This window comes from Neolamprologus brichardi, chromosome 20 (genome assembly GCF_056152115.1).
Source record: "Neolamprologus brichardi isolate AB-2024 chromosome 20, ASM5615211v1, whole genome shotgun sequence".
In the NCBI taxonomy this organism is placed as follows: domain Eukaryota; kingdom Metazoa; phylum Chordata; class Actinopteri; order Cichliformes; family Cichlidae; genus Neolamprologus; species Neolamprologus brichardi.
In genome coordinates, this window is record NC_142123.1 from 10,414,382 (window position 1) to 10,433,588 (window position 19,207).

The 19,207-nt window shown below is 41.4% G+C and overlaps 1 protein-coding gene across 6 annotated transcripts in view; it reads right to left on the reverse strand.

Annotated features, from left to right (window-relative positions):
- Positions 1 to 1,070: 1,070 nt before the first annotated feature.
- mib2 (MIB E3 ubiquitin protein ligase 2) overlaps positions 1,071 to 19,207 on the reverse strand; it is a 38,056-nt gene continuing 19,919 nt past the window's right edge. For all 6 annotated transcript variants that reach the window (XM_087834371.1, XM_035905732.2, XM_006785342.3 and 3 more), the window contains exons 4-19: positions 18,738 to 18,844; positions 17,202 to 17,396; positions 16,774 to 16,916; positions 16,301 to 16,408; positions 16,105 to 16,209; positions 15,361 to 15,523; positions 14,649 to 14,782; positions 13,067 to 13,215; positions 12,472 to 12,628; positions 11,618 to 11,772; positions 6,038 to 6,164; positions 5,679 to 5,939; positions 3,850 to 4,028; positions 3,404 to 3,597; positions 3,200 to 3,265; positions 1,071 to 2,886 (exon numbers count right to left, since the gene is read on the reverse strand). In XM_087834371.1, the coding sequence (XP_087690497.1) occupies positions 2,645 to 2,886; positions 3,200 to 3,265; positions 3,404 to 3,597; positions 3,850 to 4,028; positions 5,679 to 5,939; positions 6,038 to 6,164; positions 11,618 to 11,772; positions 12,472 to 12,628; positions 13,067 to 13,215; positions 14,649 to 14,782; positions 15,361 to 15,523; positions 16,105 to 16,209; positions 16,301 to 16,408; positions 16,774 to 16,916; positions 17,202 to 17,396; positions 18,738 to 18,844 (2,485 nt within the window). In that variant the 3' untranslated portion in view covers positions 1,071 to 2,644. The remainder of the gene's footprint in view (positions 2,887 to 3,199; positions 3,266 to 3,403; positions 3,598 to 3,849; positions 4,029 to 5,678; positions 5,940 to 6,037; positions 6,165 to 11,617; positions 11,773 to 12,471; positions 12,629 to 13,066; positions 13,216 to 14,648; positions 14,783 to 15,360; positions 15,524 to 16,104; positions 16,210 to 16,300; positions 16,409 to 16,773; positions 16,917 to 17,201; positions 17,397 to 18,737; positions 18,845 to 19,207) is intronic.

Genomic DNA, 19,207 nt, shown 5'->3' on the forward strand with positions numbered 1-19,207 from the left:
ACTGCTGCTTTAATATAATTTTTATACATAAATTGTTTCCCGCCCTCACAGCGACCTCCTTAAAAAAACAAAAACAAACAAAAAAACCACAAACATCTTCCCCTTTTTTTCTAGAACATTATTGCCTTTGCCTGTAAACCCATCACCTTAAAACACCAACAATCCTTAAAATGCTGAAATTTCTGTAAGAAACGTGTCCCTTGATTGACAATGTCTCACAAAATATAAATATATATATATATATACTTGTAAAAAGCTCCAAACGATATGGGACTGATAATATTTCAGAAGTGTGTAACATCACGTTTCTTTGAGAACACGAGGAGGTTCAAAACAGTAAGCTAAAGTTAAAAGGCTAACACCATTAGCTCAGCTGCTAACATCAGTAACAGAGTGTGCTGTGATAATATTTCTGATTCTAACCTAAAAAAAACATGAAAATTAGCTTTTTTTTTTTAGTTCACTTCACACTGCTGGAATAACTGAACCCTCGCTTGAGCTTAGAGGGGTTTAGCATAGTGCGTCTAGGTAATTTCGGGCGTGCATGCCCATGCACATCCTCATGCGATTTGGCACTGATAAAAAAAAAAAATTCTTTCCTCAAAGCAAATCTCGTGGTACCCCTTGGTTTCTCCAGCTCCTTCTCTGTCACTTTTTTTTTTTTCTTTATACATAAGAAAGGCAGAGTGAGACCGGATATACCCCCTCCCAAAAAAAACATTCAAATGTACATCTTTTTAACATTGCCTCTCCCAAAATTTGGGATCTAATGAAGAAAAAAAAGTGTCTCTGGAAGTTTATGTCTGAAAATAAAAATTAAATTAAGATTTATACATATATATATATATATACATATATATATATACATATATATATATATACATATATATATACATATATATATATATATACATATATATATATATATACATATATATATACATATATACATATATACATATATACATATATATACATATATATATATATATATATATATATATATATATATATATATATATATATATATATATATATATATATATATATATATATATATATATATATATATATATCTGCATAAGCCCTTCAAGTTAACACACCGAGAACAGATATCAGGATGATATACAATCCAGAACTCCAGAGGAGAAAGGGAGGCTTTCTTCTGAAAAGACTGGACTACAAAGGTGGACGTGGAAGGAAATACACGAGTGACACGACTACGCAATGTTTTTGCCCTTCTGATTCTAGATCTTACAATACATCTGGTGGGTTTGGTAACAAAATAGCCGTTAAAGTGTGTGCTCGCTGGGTTCTCCGCACCAGCCGTGTGACAGACAGACCGAGTGGTCACCACACACAAAGTGAAACACAGAAATGAAGCCGACTGGTTCTTCTGGGAAGCTTGGTGGACTTTTTTTTTTCCTTGTATTTTCAGAGGAACACATCAGCTTTGTTGCAAACATTCGTTTAACTAATGAGAATGAAACTGTGACTTTAGGCAAAGTGTTTCTACTTCAGTTCTTAGTCAGTATGCCCAACTCTCCAACCTTTCCTTTCAGTAACCTGTTGCTTTATAATGCTGTGTATCTGTATCTGTGTGTGTGGTGTGTGTGTCTGAGAGTCTGTGTGTGTGTGTGCGTGTGTGTGTGTGTGTGTGTGTGTGTGTGTGTGTGTGTGTGTGTGCGTGTGTGTGTGCGTCTGGGGGTGGCTCTTTAATTCTGTATGGATATTCCAAGTGCTTTCAATGATTTGATACCCTGAGTAGAGGACATAGGCTTGGGGGTGAACTTCAGTAGAAACCAAAAACCTTTTGGCTGAAAAAGGACATTACTAAGTAATACCACCTTTCACACATAAATACACACCTGTACTCGTAGGTACGTTAAAAACCACAAATGTAAGCAGAGAGAAAGAAAACGACAACAAATCACCCATGACGACACGGTCCTTTTCAGCTTTGCAATATGCATATGTTCATGCATATACAGTGTGTATTTCCCCTTGCATACAGACAATTGGTTGGGGATTATATAGAGAGCCTTTAGTTATACCAACTCCCTCTGCAGAGACTAACACTGATTATTAAGAGACTGATACAAATGAGAGCAAACATAATTCACAGGACAGGCTGAGGAGCAAGATGAGAAGTGATTTTTGCGCAGCCTTGTAAACAGATGTGGCCAGAGAGCCAGAGAGGATGATGGGACAAACATCCACTTAAAGCAGCAAAGAGAGGACAGATTACACGAGGCAGAGGCTGGGTGGGAGTGAGAAAAAGAAGTAGTGAGTGAAGAGGAGGGGCGTTTTTTTTACCCTCCCAGCTTGCCAATCAAAGCAGCGTCGTCGTCTCGTGACTTTGACTGTCGGACTCAGCTAAACATCTGTCCTGGAGCTGAAAATCGAATTAAATTAATAAACACGTTCCTGCCTGCGCTGCTCGATGAAAGCTACTCCGAACACAAGGTGGCCTCTCAGTGATTTAATACAGCATCTGATAGTCAAGCAGCCTGTGGGCTGATCCAAGGGGATGGTTGGGGTTACTGGGGGTGTCCAAAATAACAGCTGCCCACTGCCCATCCCCAGCCTCGCTTCTCTCCGATGCCCCCCTCCACTATTCTCTGGACTGAGCGGAGAGAGAAGCTCAGACAAACAGCTGGATCCGCTCGCGGATGGTCTGCCGGCAGATCGGGCAGGTCTTAAGCGCGGCGCTGCAGTCGATGCAGGAGGCGTGCCCACACTGGAAGACCAGCTTGATGTGGTTGTCGATGCAGATGGGACAGGTCATCCTCTCCTCCATCTGACGGTAGCGGGACTGCAGTTGTTCGAGCAGGTTGTGCTGCTCTGAGTTCTCGGTGCCGGGGCTGCAGTCCACCTCCGTTTGGTCTGTGGAGGGAGGTCATCGTTATTAAACGAGTTCATTTTATGCAGACTGTGCAGTGCTGTGCAAGATGAGACCGTCCTGTTGTGTTAATGGCTCAAAGATAATAAGGTTAACACGGAGACAGCAGTGTCCAGAACACACAGCTGCTTTCATTTACCATTCAAGGCTGCGTCTGAGTGACCAGAGAGCACCACGAATACGGAGACGTCGTCTTTAGGACATCATAAATGATTAAATAATCTCATGAATAAACATTAAGATAACAAGAAACATTTAAGGCTTAAGATTTCGGACAATAAAGCAGCTAGAACTTACCTTGCCTAATTTTCTTGGTGATTGTGACCTGGCATTTGATGCACTTCTTCATACGATGGGCACATTCTGTTTAGACAAGCACCGCATTAGCCAAGGATCAATTAGACTCAAAGTCTATTTTTATCTGTATCAATAACAATAGTGTTTGACATTCAATAATGAAAGTAGAGCAAACAACACAGAGAGAAAAAAGGCACAGCCTACCTTCACAGGCCACACTGTGCTGGCAGGGGCAGAAGAGAACCAGAAGAGCCAGCTCGGAGCAGATGAGGCATTCGCTGGGCCCAGGCGGCGTTGGTAGAACCAGGTTGGTCATGGTGTTGGGCGTCGTGTGGACCCGCCGCAGGCTGGCGCTGCTCAGGCCCTGTCCACATGTGATGGCCTGCAGGCGTTGCAACCTGACACACAACACACAGCTATAACGCCCCACTAAACCAAGGCTTCCTTTTTTAACCTCAGCTGACTCCCACACACCAGCGCTTATTCCTTAGCAACTGTTTTCTGTTTGTCTTTAAAGTCCTGTTTCATTTCAATGGAAAAATAGCACATAAGAGTGTAAATATGACCGTCAGAATGTTTTATGAACTATGCATCATAAAAATATCAGCCACCGCTTCGTGTACTTCAACCCTAATTTTGCAAACGGCTACCTGTGCTTCTCAGAGAAGCTCTTGATGAGCTGCAGCATGGTGCTGTCTGCCACCAAGTCCAGAGGACTCTTGCCCTTGTGGTTGGCGTAGCTGATGTCAGCACCTTCCATCGCTAGAAAACAGGCGACAGCTGTGCCTACGCTCAGCTCCGTACTCCCCAGAAGACCTGTCGCGTTCAGCTGTGGACAGAGAAGATAAGGGAGGGGAGAGAAATTTTAGACCGTTTTAGAGACGTACTCTTTAAAAACCTAACAGCTGATCCGAACAGTGAGAGCTGAGAACAACTTAAAAACCTCCAGGAGCTGAATTTAAGCAACACCAGGTAACTGAAGTAAAAACAGTGCAACCCAGCTAAGGCTGATATATAATTGCACTCCTAATCAGCACGGAAGAACTCCTAATAACTCATCTGCTGACAGTGGCCAAAACAGCCCTGAGCACTTAAGTCTAGCCACCTTCATGGCTGTGTATGTGTGTGTATTAGTGTGCGCTTGGCAGATGTCCAGGATGCTGAGAGGAGCCGCAGTGTTTGCGGTCATGTATACTAGAAAGGACGTTCTTCTTCACTGGTGCAATGATACCAACACGAACTGATGGAACAGCAATTAAAGTGCTGCTCAAAGCAAAGAGTCAAGGTCTGTGTAAAATGAATATTAGGCTACCTCTCGTGAGTAAAAGATTCAGCCAAGTATCAAACAACAGATAAACAAAGTTAGCATCTATCTAATTACCGGAACCTCTCTTATCCCAGTGTAGGAATACGTGGAAATCATGTGACCTAAATCCATCTATTTCCCATTTTGATGATGTCAGAGCGGTCCTAATGGCTCAGCAAAGCATGTTTGTAGTAGCAAGTAGTAGAATTAGCCGTTCTTTGCAGTAATACTCAGGTCTATCTTTGCCAAATGCATACTGTAACACTGGATGCACTTCTCTCATTTATTACAAAGTCTCTGCCAGTATTTTCTTTTAAAGCCACAGAATGAGATTAGAGTCAAAGACACAGTCATCATACAAAATCCTAAATGTTGAGGACTTATTGTTCAAATGTCTATAGCTTCACTGGGCATGCAGCCCCTGCTTTAAACTATATATGGTATCATTTCACTGAACTCCTGATTACTTTGTCCGCAGTTAACCCCACTCTTCTGCCATGTTTATACAACCTGCCAAAGTCCTTACTCCTTATTTAACGCCGTCTTTAAGGTCATGCCACCTGAGTCCTTCCAACTTCTTCTCACACTCATCCTGCTGTTTACCTGGTAAAGTCAACTCTCTTACACTAAATTAACCCCCAGAACTAAAGGTAAATAGTGTAACACTTATTCATTTATGTTCATCATTTTATCCTCGACCCTTATTAGCCTTTATTTACCCTACTATGAGCCTGCACTTACACTCTAAAGCCCACAATAATCTTTCTCCAGCTCTAAAGTAATGTTCTGATCGCCATTTACTCTCTTATCCAGTCTATATTTACATCTCTTAGTAGTCTTAGTAACCTTGTCTTTGTCCTTTATTTAGCTTGTTGCCATGTTTTATTTAGCCACCATTTCATCCTGTCAAACAGCATCTTTTCTCTTGCTCTCTTTTCCTTTGATCCACTTCCAGCAACACCAAGAATTCAACAGTAGAGGATCTGTTAAATGCCAATCTCATGTTTTAAATCTATCCCATCATAACAGGAATCACAAAAGTTAAAAAGTGGTGAACTTTGGTGTAGCAGTAAAGCAGTTTCATCAAACCAGGCGCTCCCCTCGAAGGAATCTTAAAAAATGAAAAGAACAAATTTAACAACATGCCACCTCCCCCTCCCCGTCAGTTCTCACCCTGCAGTACAGAGACGTGGAGGAACATCCGTCGCTGCTCTCCTCGCTGCTGCTGGTACCTACGGATGGGCTGAGCATAACGTTGGCCAGCTGCGGGCGCAGGAGGGCCACGTGCATGGCCGTGTCACCGTCCTCGTCCTCCATGTTGACGTCGGCGCCCTCGTCCACCAGCAGCTGCACCAACTCTGTGTGGCCCTGCGTCACCGCCAGCTGAAGCGGCGTCTGGTTCCGGTTGTTTCGGATGTTGATGTCACAGCGCCCCTGTAGAAGAAGAGCAAAAAGAAATACGTTTTTTTTTTAGTTTTACAACAAAAGCATCGGTTTAAACGGGTAAATATGCAAACGTATGGTCAACTCGCCTCCTTGATGAGGATTTCTGCGACATCTTTGTGGTTGTTGAGAGCCGCCAGATGCAGCGCAGAGAAGCCGTCCTCTTTTTTAACATCGACCAGCTGCCGTGCTCGGGCCAGGATCTTTTCTGTGGCCCTGCCAGCAGGACAGAAACACAACACTCAATTAGCCACATCGTTCCTGACTCCTTAAATTAAGTGCTGCATTAGCTGTCCTCGAGCTTGTTGCCCCATCAAACACTCACAGAAACGGCTGAATATTGATATAATGGTAACACTTGAATTGAATGGAATATCAATGATTTATTTGATGTCGTTTTATTTATCTACAAATACTTAAACGTAGGGACACTGGAACAAAGGGACAACAAGTCAGGCTTTTACAGGAAACAAAGAAATAGTTATTCAACTGTCCTTTTATTTTACTCAAGGCCTGTTCTCCCTTTCTAAGGTAAAATAAAATAAAATACCATATCAGCAATAACTATGTGACCTTAAAATGATAAAACAATCAAGCAGGATTACAAATAAGCTGTTCTAAATCTCAACTAAATACCGAGTATAAAGTGAACATCCATCATGCACATCAGCATAATGAATATTAAATAGAGAAGTAAAAAAAAGGGAAAAAAGTGCCCAAAAAGTGCAATATATTTATGATGTAAGCTGGGGAAATACTATTTGTTTTTCCACTGAATTTTAATGAAATGATGCACTTACAGTATAAATAAAATGACAACAGCCTAAATGTACAACATTGAGTACTTCCTTAACCATATATTGATGTAGGCTTATCATTATGTGCCTGAATCTGACCAGACAGCGACAAGTGTCTACAACACCACCTCGAGCTGAAGAAAAGGCACAAAGCATAAACCTCTCAGAAATGGAAATATGATCAAGTTTCCTGGTCTCTGAAATGAGCTTGGACTGAGACGCAGCTGCTGTAAAGCCGCTAACAAGCCAATCTGACAAGACCGCTCACCATCATCATCAGTATTCAAACAAACAGTGCACTACATCAAGGACAAATACCACAACCTCCACCTCATTTACACAGTGCTCAACTCAGCCGAGGACAGCCAAGCTTAAGTTTTCTAACATGAAAAATTTAAGAGCAAGTTTGGTCAGATTAGAGATTAGAGCAAGTCGTCTTAACTGTGAGAGGTTAACAAAAGTGAAGTTGAAATTCGGCTGCATTCGGTGAAGTGACAATATTGGAACTATTTTTTTTTATCTTTACCACACTGGACTAATTCTGCAGTTTAAGGATGGACTGCACTGTTGAGTTGCCCTCTGGTCTGTAGCCGAGTTTGCTTTATGACGTGTGAAATTGAAGTCGTCAGCCTTTACGAACGCCCTAGCTAGCGTGTCCGTGAAGGCCTCCGTGTGAGGTGAAACTTTCCAGTGATCTTAACTTAATTTTAATGTCAATCCTGCTGGGTCTCACTGAAAAACACCATCAATAGCTGGTGTTGAGCAATCATAGTGAAGCTGAAGCAGATTAACAGATGGCATATAAGGAACACCCATCATTATTTTTTTAACTCATCCCTTTGTTTTGTTAGGGGAGTGGACACTTTAACCAACACGACCCTGTATCCAATCACTGTCTGCATTGCCTTGAGATAACGCATTATAATTGAGACTGTAGTCTGTCTGATAATAATAAATAAATGTAATTCATATACTGGAAATACTACTCTTCCAATTCAAATAATGGTTTTCAAAGTTGTGCTTTTTCTTTTAACCCGACTGGATGCAACTGTATGACATCAGAGTAACAGGGACAACTTTAATGCAGCTTTCACTGACCTAACTAAAATATTACAGTGATTACAGGATTCTTAGCAGCAGAGTGCTAATACATGAGGTCCTGGACTGCTATAAGTAAGCGGCATGTATAGGCACGATTGATGGATGAAGTCTGTTAGGGAGACACTGTGTTAGAGGTCATTGGTATCTGCAATGCAGCTCTACACGTGTGTGTCAGCGTGTGTGTGGTTGAGCTATAAAAGTTAGCTCCAGACCACCTTTTATTAGCTTCACTCAGGATGGGTAGCAGCCGCCTCAGCTGTGTCACCTCTATATCTGCTGTGCCTTTCTTCTTACTCCTGTGTGTGTTCACGAATATTCAGACTTGAGCTGGCGTTTTGAGGCAGTTTTGTACAAACATGCACTCACGTGCAAGAGCTGGAGGGCATCTTAGGCACGCTGGTAATGACTTTCCTGGGGACTGAAGTCATCATTAGGTTATTTTTGGGAGTTTGCATCATGCTTGTTTGTAGCTTGCTTTTCAATCAAAGCTTGATAAAAGCAGGAGGACTGCTTGATGTGCACGAGACGACAAAACAAAACATAAAACGTGGCGGTATTATTAGCTATAAGAGTGACTAAGCTGTGAAATCTAGCTGTGTCAGAGAGTTTACACAGTACTGTCAAGATGAACACTAAAAATGAAGACAAGGGTTTGAAGAAAAAGGGAAAAAAAAACTTGCTGCAGACGTGGTGAAAGTGAGGAGAAAACAATGAAGCTATGTTGAGGTGAAATCCAGCCAAGCAGTTTTCATTTTCAAGTAAATACAGTTAGCATCGTCTCTCCTATCGAGCTGAAACCTCTAAAAGGAAATCTGGCAACAAGCCTTGTTTCTTTTCTTTCCCAGGACTGTTTGTGAACTTGGCCTCAAGCCCCTGTTTTTCCATTTCCTTATAATAAATAAATACTCTAATAAACAAAACATTCTTGTCTTTTGGTCACAAAAAAAGAAGGTCACAGCTGCTCTTGAGAACTCACTCCTCAGGATAATAAAGCAGCCATCAATTAAGCAGTGGAAATATCCTAATGGACAAATGGACTGAAAACTATAGAAAAGAAAACAGACAATGAGGGAAACAAAAGAAGCAGTTTTAATCTGCTATGTGTATTGGACAATATAGAAACACAAAAAGTAGACAGTCACTGTCCTGCATTAACATAGTGTAGGCCTGCTGATGATAAATGAAGGACCTGGTGAACCGAGTTGATCCTGAACACCGTAAATCCTGTGTCTCTGTTTTTGGTGCAGCAGCTGATGTCAGGCTAAATGAATGCTGGGGAGAGCAGCCTAAATTCCCAGAGGTGCACATATGACACTTGCCAGAACAGATCGGACATTTATTAAATGACTGTCTACTGCGGCCTCCACTTGCAGGTGTTGCTTGCCAAAAGTCTTTTCCCTGCTCAGTCCACATTTGTCCACACACCGCTCATGTGCAGGGATGTCCTGAGATCCTATTTTTCAAGGTCAGTAGATTATAAGACACATAGGAGGAGCCTGGCTGTGGGAGTGCTGAGGATATGTGGGTCACTGGGAGGAAGTCAGAATTTGAGGCTTTAAAGCCTTTTTTGAGGAGAAAGCCTCATTAACTTGCAGCCTTTTTAAAGTAAATTTATAGCAATAAATAAATAGAGGAGAGTCTTCAGGAAAAACAGCCAGCAGACTATAGTAAGCTATAGTAATGCATTTGTTCTTTACTGACCATACAGATTCATGGACTTTAGATATAAGATACACTTTTAAAGTCTTGAACTAAAGCCTTGAATGAATGAATTGCTTCAGGGGGGAATTTACGGTGATTCTGGTATTTTTAACTACTTGCCTTATTGCCTTATTGACCCACCCCTTAAAAAGCCAGGGAAAATCTTCCATGACAAATTTGTGCTATTTGTAATGGAAAATTCCCAAAAGGTTGTTAAGGCCTCAAAGCAAATGTTCAGTCAGATTTGCTGCATTTAGGGAAACAGCAACCTTTTAAAAGTCACTTAAATACATATTTATACATATAGAACTGCACTCAATCATTTCAAGCAATATATTGTTAATACTCCGGAAATTAATGAAGAAAAATCACACTACAGACCGCATTAAGCAACAGGCAACGCATTACTGAGAAGAACGATGATTGTTGACTTTTCCCTCTACCTCTACATGTTCCTGGAGGTGTGGAGGACAGAGGGAGATACTGGCACACCAAGAAAAATCCAGGGAACATTTATATGAAACCCTATCATTGTGAGAAAACTCAGTTATCAACTGCATTTCTGTGTCAAGACTCAGCTTAAGATTAAGAACCTCCAGTGTTGATCAGCCTCAAACCAACAGACAGAAAATAATAGAGCCTTTGTGGCACGTACCACTGAGGCAACTTTGAAGGCTGGCCTTAAGCACTTCAGTGTTGAGTAAAATGGCTGAGCTGATCCCTTTCTAGCTTCCGAACGGTGTCACTTGTACCTCTTTCCCATCCGGACAGTGTCTGTGTTGGTGCAGAGCTGCTTTCAGAATGGGCTTGAATTTCGACAGCGTTGCAAAGTGAAGTTTATGTAACACAGTGTACAGTATTTTCCCTCTGTGCCTCTAAAATAGTGTTACACAGCAGTGACAAAGTCTACAGCTGAATTGTGACAGTTTTGCTGTGTTAATAAAGTCTTTCCTGGGAAAACATGTCTGGCTCATTGTTTAGCTTTTGTTTGGATTTTGGGAATTTATACGCACTCATGAATCTCAAAACTGCATTGCTGAGAAATGACTAGACTGCATACAGTCCAGGGAAAAGAGAAATAAAAACAACTGAGTGTGTACAGAAAGAAGTGACGCAAAAGTAAATGTTGTTGCATTTTTGCCTCATATTGACAGTCAGCCTGCTGACAGCAGCAGAAGCTGTGTGGGAGATGAGATCTATCTGTAACAGATAGCGCTGAGAGAGCTGACCTTTGAATCCTTATTTGAACCCACAGAAGAGATTCCCACACATAAGCAGACAAGCCTATACACGCACACTTCCAACGCTCACAGATACATGCGTGTAAACTAACAATACACGGTGAAAAACTGAGCAAGGACTGAAAGCTGAATGATGCCGAAGGTTTTTTACTTTGCAGCTGAATTTGTTTGGTGTACATAAAGCTAGATTTGGGGAAACCAAAGCTTTTGATCGATTTTTCCATCAACGTGGTGCCAGGTTTAATCCAGAACCAGTTTCCCAAATTCTGAAACATAGTATAGTATCATTAATTTGCTCAGCCCAAAGCAGAACCACTGATGCCAGTGACTACTGCAAGAAATTCAGCAACGATTGGCACATGAAACCCACTATGATTTTCTTCCTAAAGAAACTATCCCAACTCCTGCCAGTAACAATAGTCAAACCAGTCAAGACTATGGACAAGTTTTCAAAGGCCACCAATGAAAAGCTGGTTCCACCCAAGCACAGATGCCACACTGGCAGAATAAATGTCTTTTATTGCTTTGGCACATTCAATTTTGTGATATTTTAAGGCACATGCCCAATACTTCTTAATCTCAAAGTGACAACTGCAAGACTACAAGGCAAAATCTTTTCAAAAGTCCTAAAATACTCTAATGACACTAAATGGTAACCCCTAGAAACCCCAATTGCATGTCAGAGCTCAAGAAAATGCCTCAAGTGCCTAAATATAACATTTAAAATCAAAAAATCTTTTCCAACAAGTTTTGGGGATATTTCCTAATTTCACTTCTGTGTATGACATGTGACTGTGCATGCAGATATGATTACGTCATCCCCACTCACAGTTTGTTTCCTTTGAGGGCAGCATGGTGCAGCAGGTTGAAGCCTCTGTGGTTCTGCTGGGTGAAATCAATGTTGGGCACCACGGACAGGATCTCAATGATATTGCGGAAATCTTTAGCAATGGCGTCGTGGAGCGGCGTGTCCCCGTATGAATCCTGTTAAAGACAGGAAGCAAACAGGGTCAAATTAGCTTTTCAAATTCAGGTTTTTAAATATTTTCTTGAGACTTTAGAAAATAACACTGACATGATCTATTAAACATCTTCTATACAAAATATTCTGGTGATCTGTCGATTGAACATGATTTCTGTTCACTACAATTTGTTGATCCAGGGAGGCAAAAGTTCCTGATTGCCTATATGCTTCCCCGCCTTTATGAAATGGTCAAAAAAAGCAGATGTACGCTCAGATCACGCGCACATTTACCACACGGAAAAGCTGAAAATACTCTGGGCTGGCATGTTTTTAGCTGAGCAGCCACACCATTGAAGCAGAAAAAAATAAATTAGGAAATCGTTGGCCTGGTTGCAGGCGTGTTAGACCATGTGAAAAATCCCCTATGGGCAGTATGACTGAAAGCCAGAGAAGATTACTTACTGGCTATCTAAACACTTACTCAAGGGTCTCTCTCCACCCCCCCTAAACTGACTAGTTTGATAATTCATAATAAGCTCATTCACTCCTAACCAGTAACTGCACCAGAGTGAGTCAAATAGTTGAGTTAATTTAGTTCAAATAAAAGATAAGGAGTAAAAAGCAACACTGGAAAAAGGATCAAGCATAAAAAAAACTAACATGTTGGATCATTTTTATTTATGGCTGGGGTCAGGACTGAGCACACAGCCGCCTCTCACCTGGAGATTGACATCAGCAGAATGTTCAGTTAGCACCCGCACCACGTCAGTGAAGCCCTTGTTGACGGCGATGTGGAGCGCCGTGCACATGGAGTTGTTCAGGAGGTTGACATTTGCCCCCTTACTCAACAGCAGCCGCGCGATCTCCGCCTGATTACTGGACCAAAACAGACACAAATTAATCCGCACTTGATTGTTCAAATTTCTGTAAACTATATTAACTCAAAACTAGGAGAGAACAAATGAAAAGAAAAAGAAAAAGCTACCTGCATCTTCAAAAAGCCCAAGAGTTGCTTACCACGACACACAAATATCCCATCTGACTTTTTTAAAATTTGGATTATATGAAATCTTTCCTGATCACATTAACGCAGGACGTTAACTGGGTGGCTTATTATGGTTATTATGCAACAGTTCAAGGCAGTCACTTCTGTGAACACGTGATCACATTACAAGGAAAGGGATTAGCTTGAGCTCAAGTCATTTATCTGTCAGTCACAAGCTCCTGTTTTGGACTTGCAATATGCTAGTCTTTTCTTGTTTGTATTTGGCAAATTGTCTATATATATATATTTGTGTGTGTGTGTGTCCTTACCCAAAAGCAGTGTAGTGCAATGCTGTGTCTCCATCTTCATCTTTGACCTCAACTGAGCTGTTTGCCTGCAGCAGGGCCTTCACCACCTCCATGTGGCCTTGGTGAGCAGCAACCTGCAGCGCAGTCTTGCCTTGGTTCTTGATATCTACCTGCCATGGGCACACACATCGTTGCAGATTCATCAGAGCTGATGCTAGTCTGGACAATAACTGAGCTCAACACAGAGTGGTTGGAAATAATCTGCACATGAATAACAACCACGCTCGTCATACACTTGAACACATAATCCAAATAAGTAGTGTCGTCACAGCAGAGCTGAATGCAGAGATAAATATTTACTCCGACTTCACAGCGTGACTTTTTTTTCCTTTTTGCCTTTCAGAAGATTGAACAAAAGAAAAACATCTTAGGGAATTTCAAACATCTCACTTTAATTTAAGTAGTCTAGATCAACACTGAATGAAAAGTGAGTGCGACACAGCTACACTAACACACAGTGGCCAAACTGCAAGGTTTCAAAAGTATTTCGACACTTCGGTGTGTCACTGATGCACAAAAGGAGCCACATGTGACTCAGAGGTGTTTGAGGGATGCCATTTAGAGAAAAAACTCAATACGATAATGAGGTTGTAAAACCCACAGCCTATCTGAGGTCTATCTATAGCAGCTGGGTTTCCCAAAATGACCAGTTGGGTATTTTCTAAAAAAAAAAGCACATGTGAACAGGAAAACTTGAAAATTGCAAAAGACAGTGTAAACAATGAATCTCAGGTTTGACAGGTGGCGAGAAAATCTGGTTCATGATGAAGACAAACTGCACACAGTGATGCACAGCAAGTCTAGAACCTCACTAGAACACAGGCAATGATCAAAGGGTGAAAAATGATGCCAACATTTTATTCTATTTTTAAACAACTGATCACTTATTGCTTTTTTTTACCCATATTGTTTGACAGCTTTTAGATTATGCCTTATTCTTCACCTGTAATCAGTTAGGAGTGACTTAAGCACTGTAACAAATAACTTCATAAAGAAAATATATTCTATATACAGCATGCCTGGATCAATCACTGATCTGTCCTTTGCTTATCTACCTCTGACTTTCATAACCAGTTTTACGCTCTATCATTCAAACATGCAAATAATCCCTGAAATCATTTGATTCTTTGGCTAAGGTAGCCCATCTGGTTGTGTTGGAGATTTTTCCTCCAAACCACGGGAGAATTGTTGGTTTTCTCTATAATAATGTAAGGTCTCAGCCCTCTTGTGTGTGACCTGAAGATACATATGTCATGCTTTGGGGTTACATCAATAAATTATTGAACAGTGTTTCCACTGCCTGTGTCAGTGGGTGAGGGTGGAGGGGAAACCTTGTAAATCTGTTAACAAGTGAGTCCTGTAGTTGAGTTTGAGTTGCATTTTTACATAATAGCACTGACAGACTGGAAAATGTCAGCCTGTAATATTGCTGTTTCTGGCTCAATAAGTCAATCAGACTTCAACCCAAGGCCTGGAGCCCTGGTGTAAAGAGCTCTTGGAACAGACAGTGGACTGCAGCAAAGAGAAGGAGTGCTGCACTAACCTTGTCAGGATACTTCTGCACCAGCTCCCGCACCTTGCTGGCACTGCCATGCGCTGCCTCAATGACTAGCCGACTGGGATTGTCTTGCTCTGTGGACTGAGAAAGCAGCTTCTCCAGCACTGAGATGACAGTACCTGAACAGAGACACAGTCAGAAAGAGAGGGAGAAGAGGAGGTGTAGGGGTAGGATGTGAAAAGGGAACAGAAGACAAAAAAATTACATTAGTTTTTTCCACTTCAATTCTAATGTTGCACAAGCCTTGCAAAAAAAAAAAGCCATTCGAACTGGTTAACGAATGCTAGAATGAGTCAAAATGTCCCAGCATGCACTGGAATCTGACCACACACATTCGCAAACACACATCAGTCTGTTGTTAGCCTCCCATAATCTGAGCTGAACACATAAACAGAGAAGATTTTGTCATGATTAAGAGACTGCTGAGAACTTGTGACATGATGACAAACGTGTCCACCTGCTGTCAAAGTGCAGGATCAGGAGATGCTACAGAGAAAATTTCAGAAAGAAGCATACTTTACACACTGCTGAAAAAAAAAAACAAACAAACTTGATGCCACTGATGCAGCATGGATGAGAAAGGATGCGTAGCAAAGCTGAAATGAGGGAGAGTAGGGGGATAACTGAAAGCCTGCAGGAGATAAAGCTGGAGCTGGCGTGTTAGAGATGAGCCCCCTCTTCCCGGCAGAGGCCTTACTTCCAGATTCGTTGGGGTTCTCGGCCGTCATGAGGTTGGCATCCACCTCCACCGGTTGGGCTGAGAGGCACGCTGGGTTAAATGTCCATGTCTGGCCTCCAAATGCCACCCGTAGGTCACCATCTGCATATACTTTCAACACCTTGCCGACCTGGCCCAGCACCTATGAGAATAACACAATGAATAGGTGAGAAAGAATTGACAAGGACAAATAAATGATCCTTACTAAACACCCATGTACAACCTATTTTTCATGAAGTAGGTCAACTGGATCCTTTACTTTTGCAAGTAGCACAGTAAACATTGTGCACATAAACAGGGAGAAACCTGAAACCCGGAGTATAGAGAATGGAGTAAAAGGGCACTGGCATTTGCCAAAATGCATCGGAAAAGCATTAACTAACATCTAAAATGATGCCATGTTCCAACGTATCTGTATTAGTAAACAATACACAGCAAACTGACACATAAATCCTGACTTGGATATTCGCTGGCTACAGCGGAAGCCATGGAAAACTGGCTGTTGCCCCCGGAGGGTAAGTCAACAGATTAGCTGGGTTGCTGGACTTATGAAACACTGGGTTCAAGTCAAAGTCATTCTTCAAAGCGATCATTACTTCACCAATTTATGTGACTCAAGTCTTCATTTCTGCACACAAGGTGAGGATTTTCAATCCAATTCTGAAAAACCACAGTAAGTTAGCATTAGCAGGCTACCGAATATTATCAGTTAAATGAGCATACAGGAGTCATGCTGTCTGTCCATTCTCCATGGCCAGCCTGCAGTCTCTTCACGCTCTCCATGTCCTCCAATACTCTCACTAATTCCCCAACTCCAAACGTGTTCACCTAAGGGGGAAAAAAGCAGCCGAAGTCTAAACAAAGTAATTTAGCTGTAATAAACTGTGATATTAAAATAACAAAATAAGTAACGCAGTACCTTGGTGAGTGCCCCAGGATGGAAAGTCCAGCGGATATTGTTGCTGTACTGGACTCTGACATCTCCTCGGTCAGTGATTCTGTGAACCGTCCCAATCCGGCAAATGTACTGCAAACACAAATATGCTATTTAACCCTGGGTCTTCCTCTACATGGCTGTGACCTTAATGTCCCTTTCAGCAGCTGTGATATGAGAGTTGGATGCTCCATTTCTTTCTCCTCTGTTGCAACCTCCATCTGAGCCACTTATATAAATCTTCTGTATGCTGTGTTCTAGAGCCACGTGCATTTGAGGACATGTTTGTGTAAAACATGAAGCAGTCCATATGGTTACAATGGAAACTTGCTGGAAAAACCCAAGGAAGAGCACTGTGTATGTCTGTATTGTATTAGAACTCAATAGGGAGTTATTTAAAGCTGCCTATTGTCAACCGGTATTATGTTTTTCCTTTTTCTAGCGAAAGGCATTTGTACCTCTGCCATTTTGGGGTTCCACCCTCCGTGGCCCTCCTGCATCTGTCGCAGGATGTCCACCTCCAACAGACATTTGACCTTGTCACCCTGCTGGAAAGAATGGCCGTCTGCACTCTCCTGACGCTGCAGCTCTGCGTGCTCTCCTGGATGAACAGGTGTCAGCGTCAACAAACAGAAACTGACTTGAAATCTTTTTTCAAAGCTAATGATAAAAATAGCTTGGGTTTAAAGCCAGTATGTAATCAGTTTCTCAGTGTTACAGTATTACAATGCCACGTAGAAGTACTGATAAGCACTGATATACGACATACAAGACATAAGTAGTTTACATCTACTGCTTTTCATCAAATTAAATCAAGTTTCTGAGCCACTAAATAACTTTAAACTTTCTAAGGAATGCATACTTGAATAAAGAAAGTCTGTCTTACCAAGTTTTGGAAGGTGATCTTTGTAATAGAAGCCTCCCTGGCCATCTGTCACATATTTCAGGTCTACCTTGCCCTTGTGGCCCATTCGGTAAACATTAGTGGTGCCATTAGACCAGGTGACACTGGCCACGCTGCGACCAGACTCGTTGTCCCAGCCACGAATGTCCACTACCTTCCCAACCTTACCCTCCCCACCTACACACACACACACACACACAAAAGTGCAGAAACAAACACAGATATAATGCAAGAAACACCAGTGCATCAGTTTATGGGAAAAATGGGAAACAAATGCAGTGAAAAGAAAAGAAGCTCAATAAAAAAAGAAAAGGAGGTTAGTTAGACGACCGTGGTGTGATGCAATGATCAAAAAATAAATAAATAAAAATGAGTGCAAACAAGGTGAGAGAAAAACATTTCATTGTAGGGGCTGCCAAGTATCACAGACATTCATTATGATTTTCTACAATCACCGTCAAACACCTGACAATTTCCTCTTTTTGATTTGAGTGAAACCAAAGGATCAAATAATCAAACAATAAACACAAACCACATTATTAATGCACGTGTTGTGTCACAGGATAATTTCAGATCCATACATCCAGCTGTATGATGTAAATAAATCCTTGCTATGCCATTTAAGTCATCAAGCTGCTTCAGCGCCTAAACACACCAACTAAACCAGTGACCCGTAAGACAACACGGTAGGCTGGGAAGACACTGAGCATGCTCAGTGTGTCTTTTATGCACTTAGAGCATACACCATTTAGGCCTGATGAGTGACTTAACCGAACCCCAGGGCACTGATTTCAAAGGCACCAAAAGGACATTTTGACTCATTCTCTTTAGAAAGAAAAGGGAGCGTTGCTATTCTCACAACCCTGGACCAAAAAAAAAAAAAAGTCTAAGGACACGTTGCCATTCTCGATTTCTTTAAAGGGAACGTTTACCGACTTGAATTTAGCCCATCGATGTGGAAGATTACTTTGAATTAAGATTTTAACTAAACATCAGCCAGTGCAGGCTGTTTGGATCTGAAAAAAAAAAGAACATGCAACAGCGAAGTCAGTATACAGTATATGACAGAGTTAAACTTCAGCCATTCATGGAGGCAATAAAACACAATTCTCGTCAATGTCTCATATATTCTTAACTCTCTACTTTATCTAAACTAATCTTTTTTATCTAAACTATGACCACAGACTTTAGGTGCAGGGTCTTTCTCAGTGTATGCCACTACACAATGATGGAAAAGAAAAGGCAAACATTCAAACAATGAGGACTCAACTGGGACTCTCAGAGACGCAAACAGTCAGGCACATCTGTGAGACAGACTCATATGAGTCACCCGCAACATAAGTACACACAGACACATGCTAACACAACATCTTACAGGTTAATGAGTTGTGAGGTTACAATGTTATTATGGGCTGTTGATGGTGAAACACTTTGAAGAGGAACATTTCCACACTCAAACATGCACAGAGTTTGCTGAGTTGCCAGGTTATTGGTATCATTAGCCCACACATCACTCACCATCTTGGTTGCCCCAGTCCCAGTCTGGTCCACGAACCACTTTAACCCCCTGGAAGATTCCTTTGAGGATGATTCGTGGGAGGTTCTGTCTTGGTGCCAGGCTCACCCTGTGACAAGAGCATGAAGACGCAGCTGAACAAACAATCATAGAAAATGCTGAAGGGTGCTAAGCAACCCCAAAACCTTCTCCAAATATGCACATTAGAAGTTCTAAAAATTAAAAATTAACTCTCTTACATATGAGTTTGGAATTAGTGGCAAGGCAAGTAAGAAAAAAATGTAACACTTGTAGCCAATACATTTACTCGTGACAAGAAAACATTTGAAGTTACACAAGATATGACAGTGCAGTAAAGAACACATCTGCCTGACATATCAAACAAATGCTACTCAAGGCTGTCTGTTCTGAGAAATGATATCTTACTTAGCAAAGGCCATTTTGTAAAAGGAATTCAAGGACTGTGAATAGC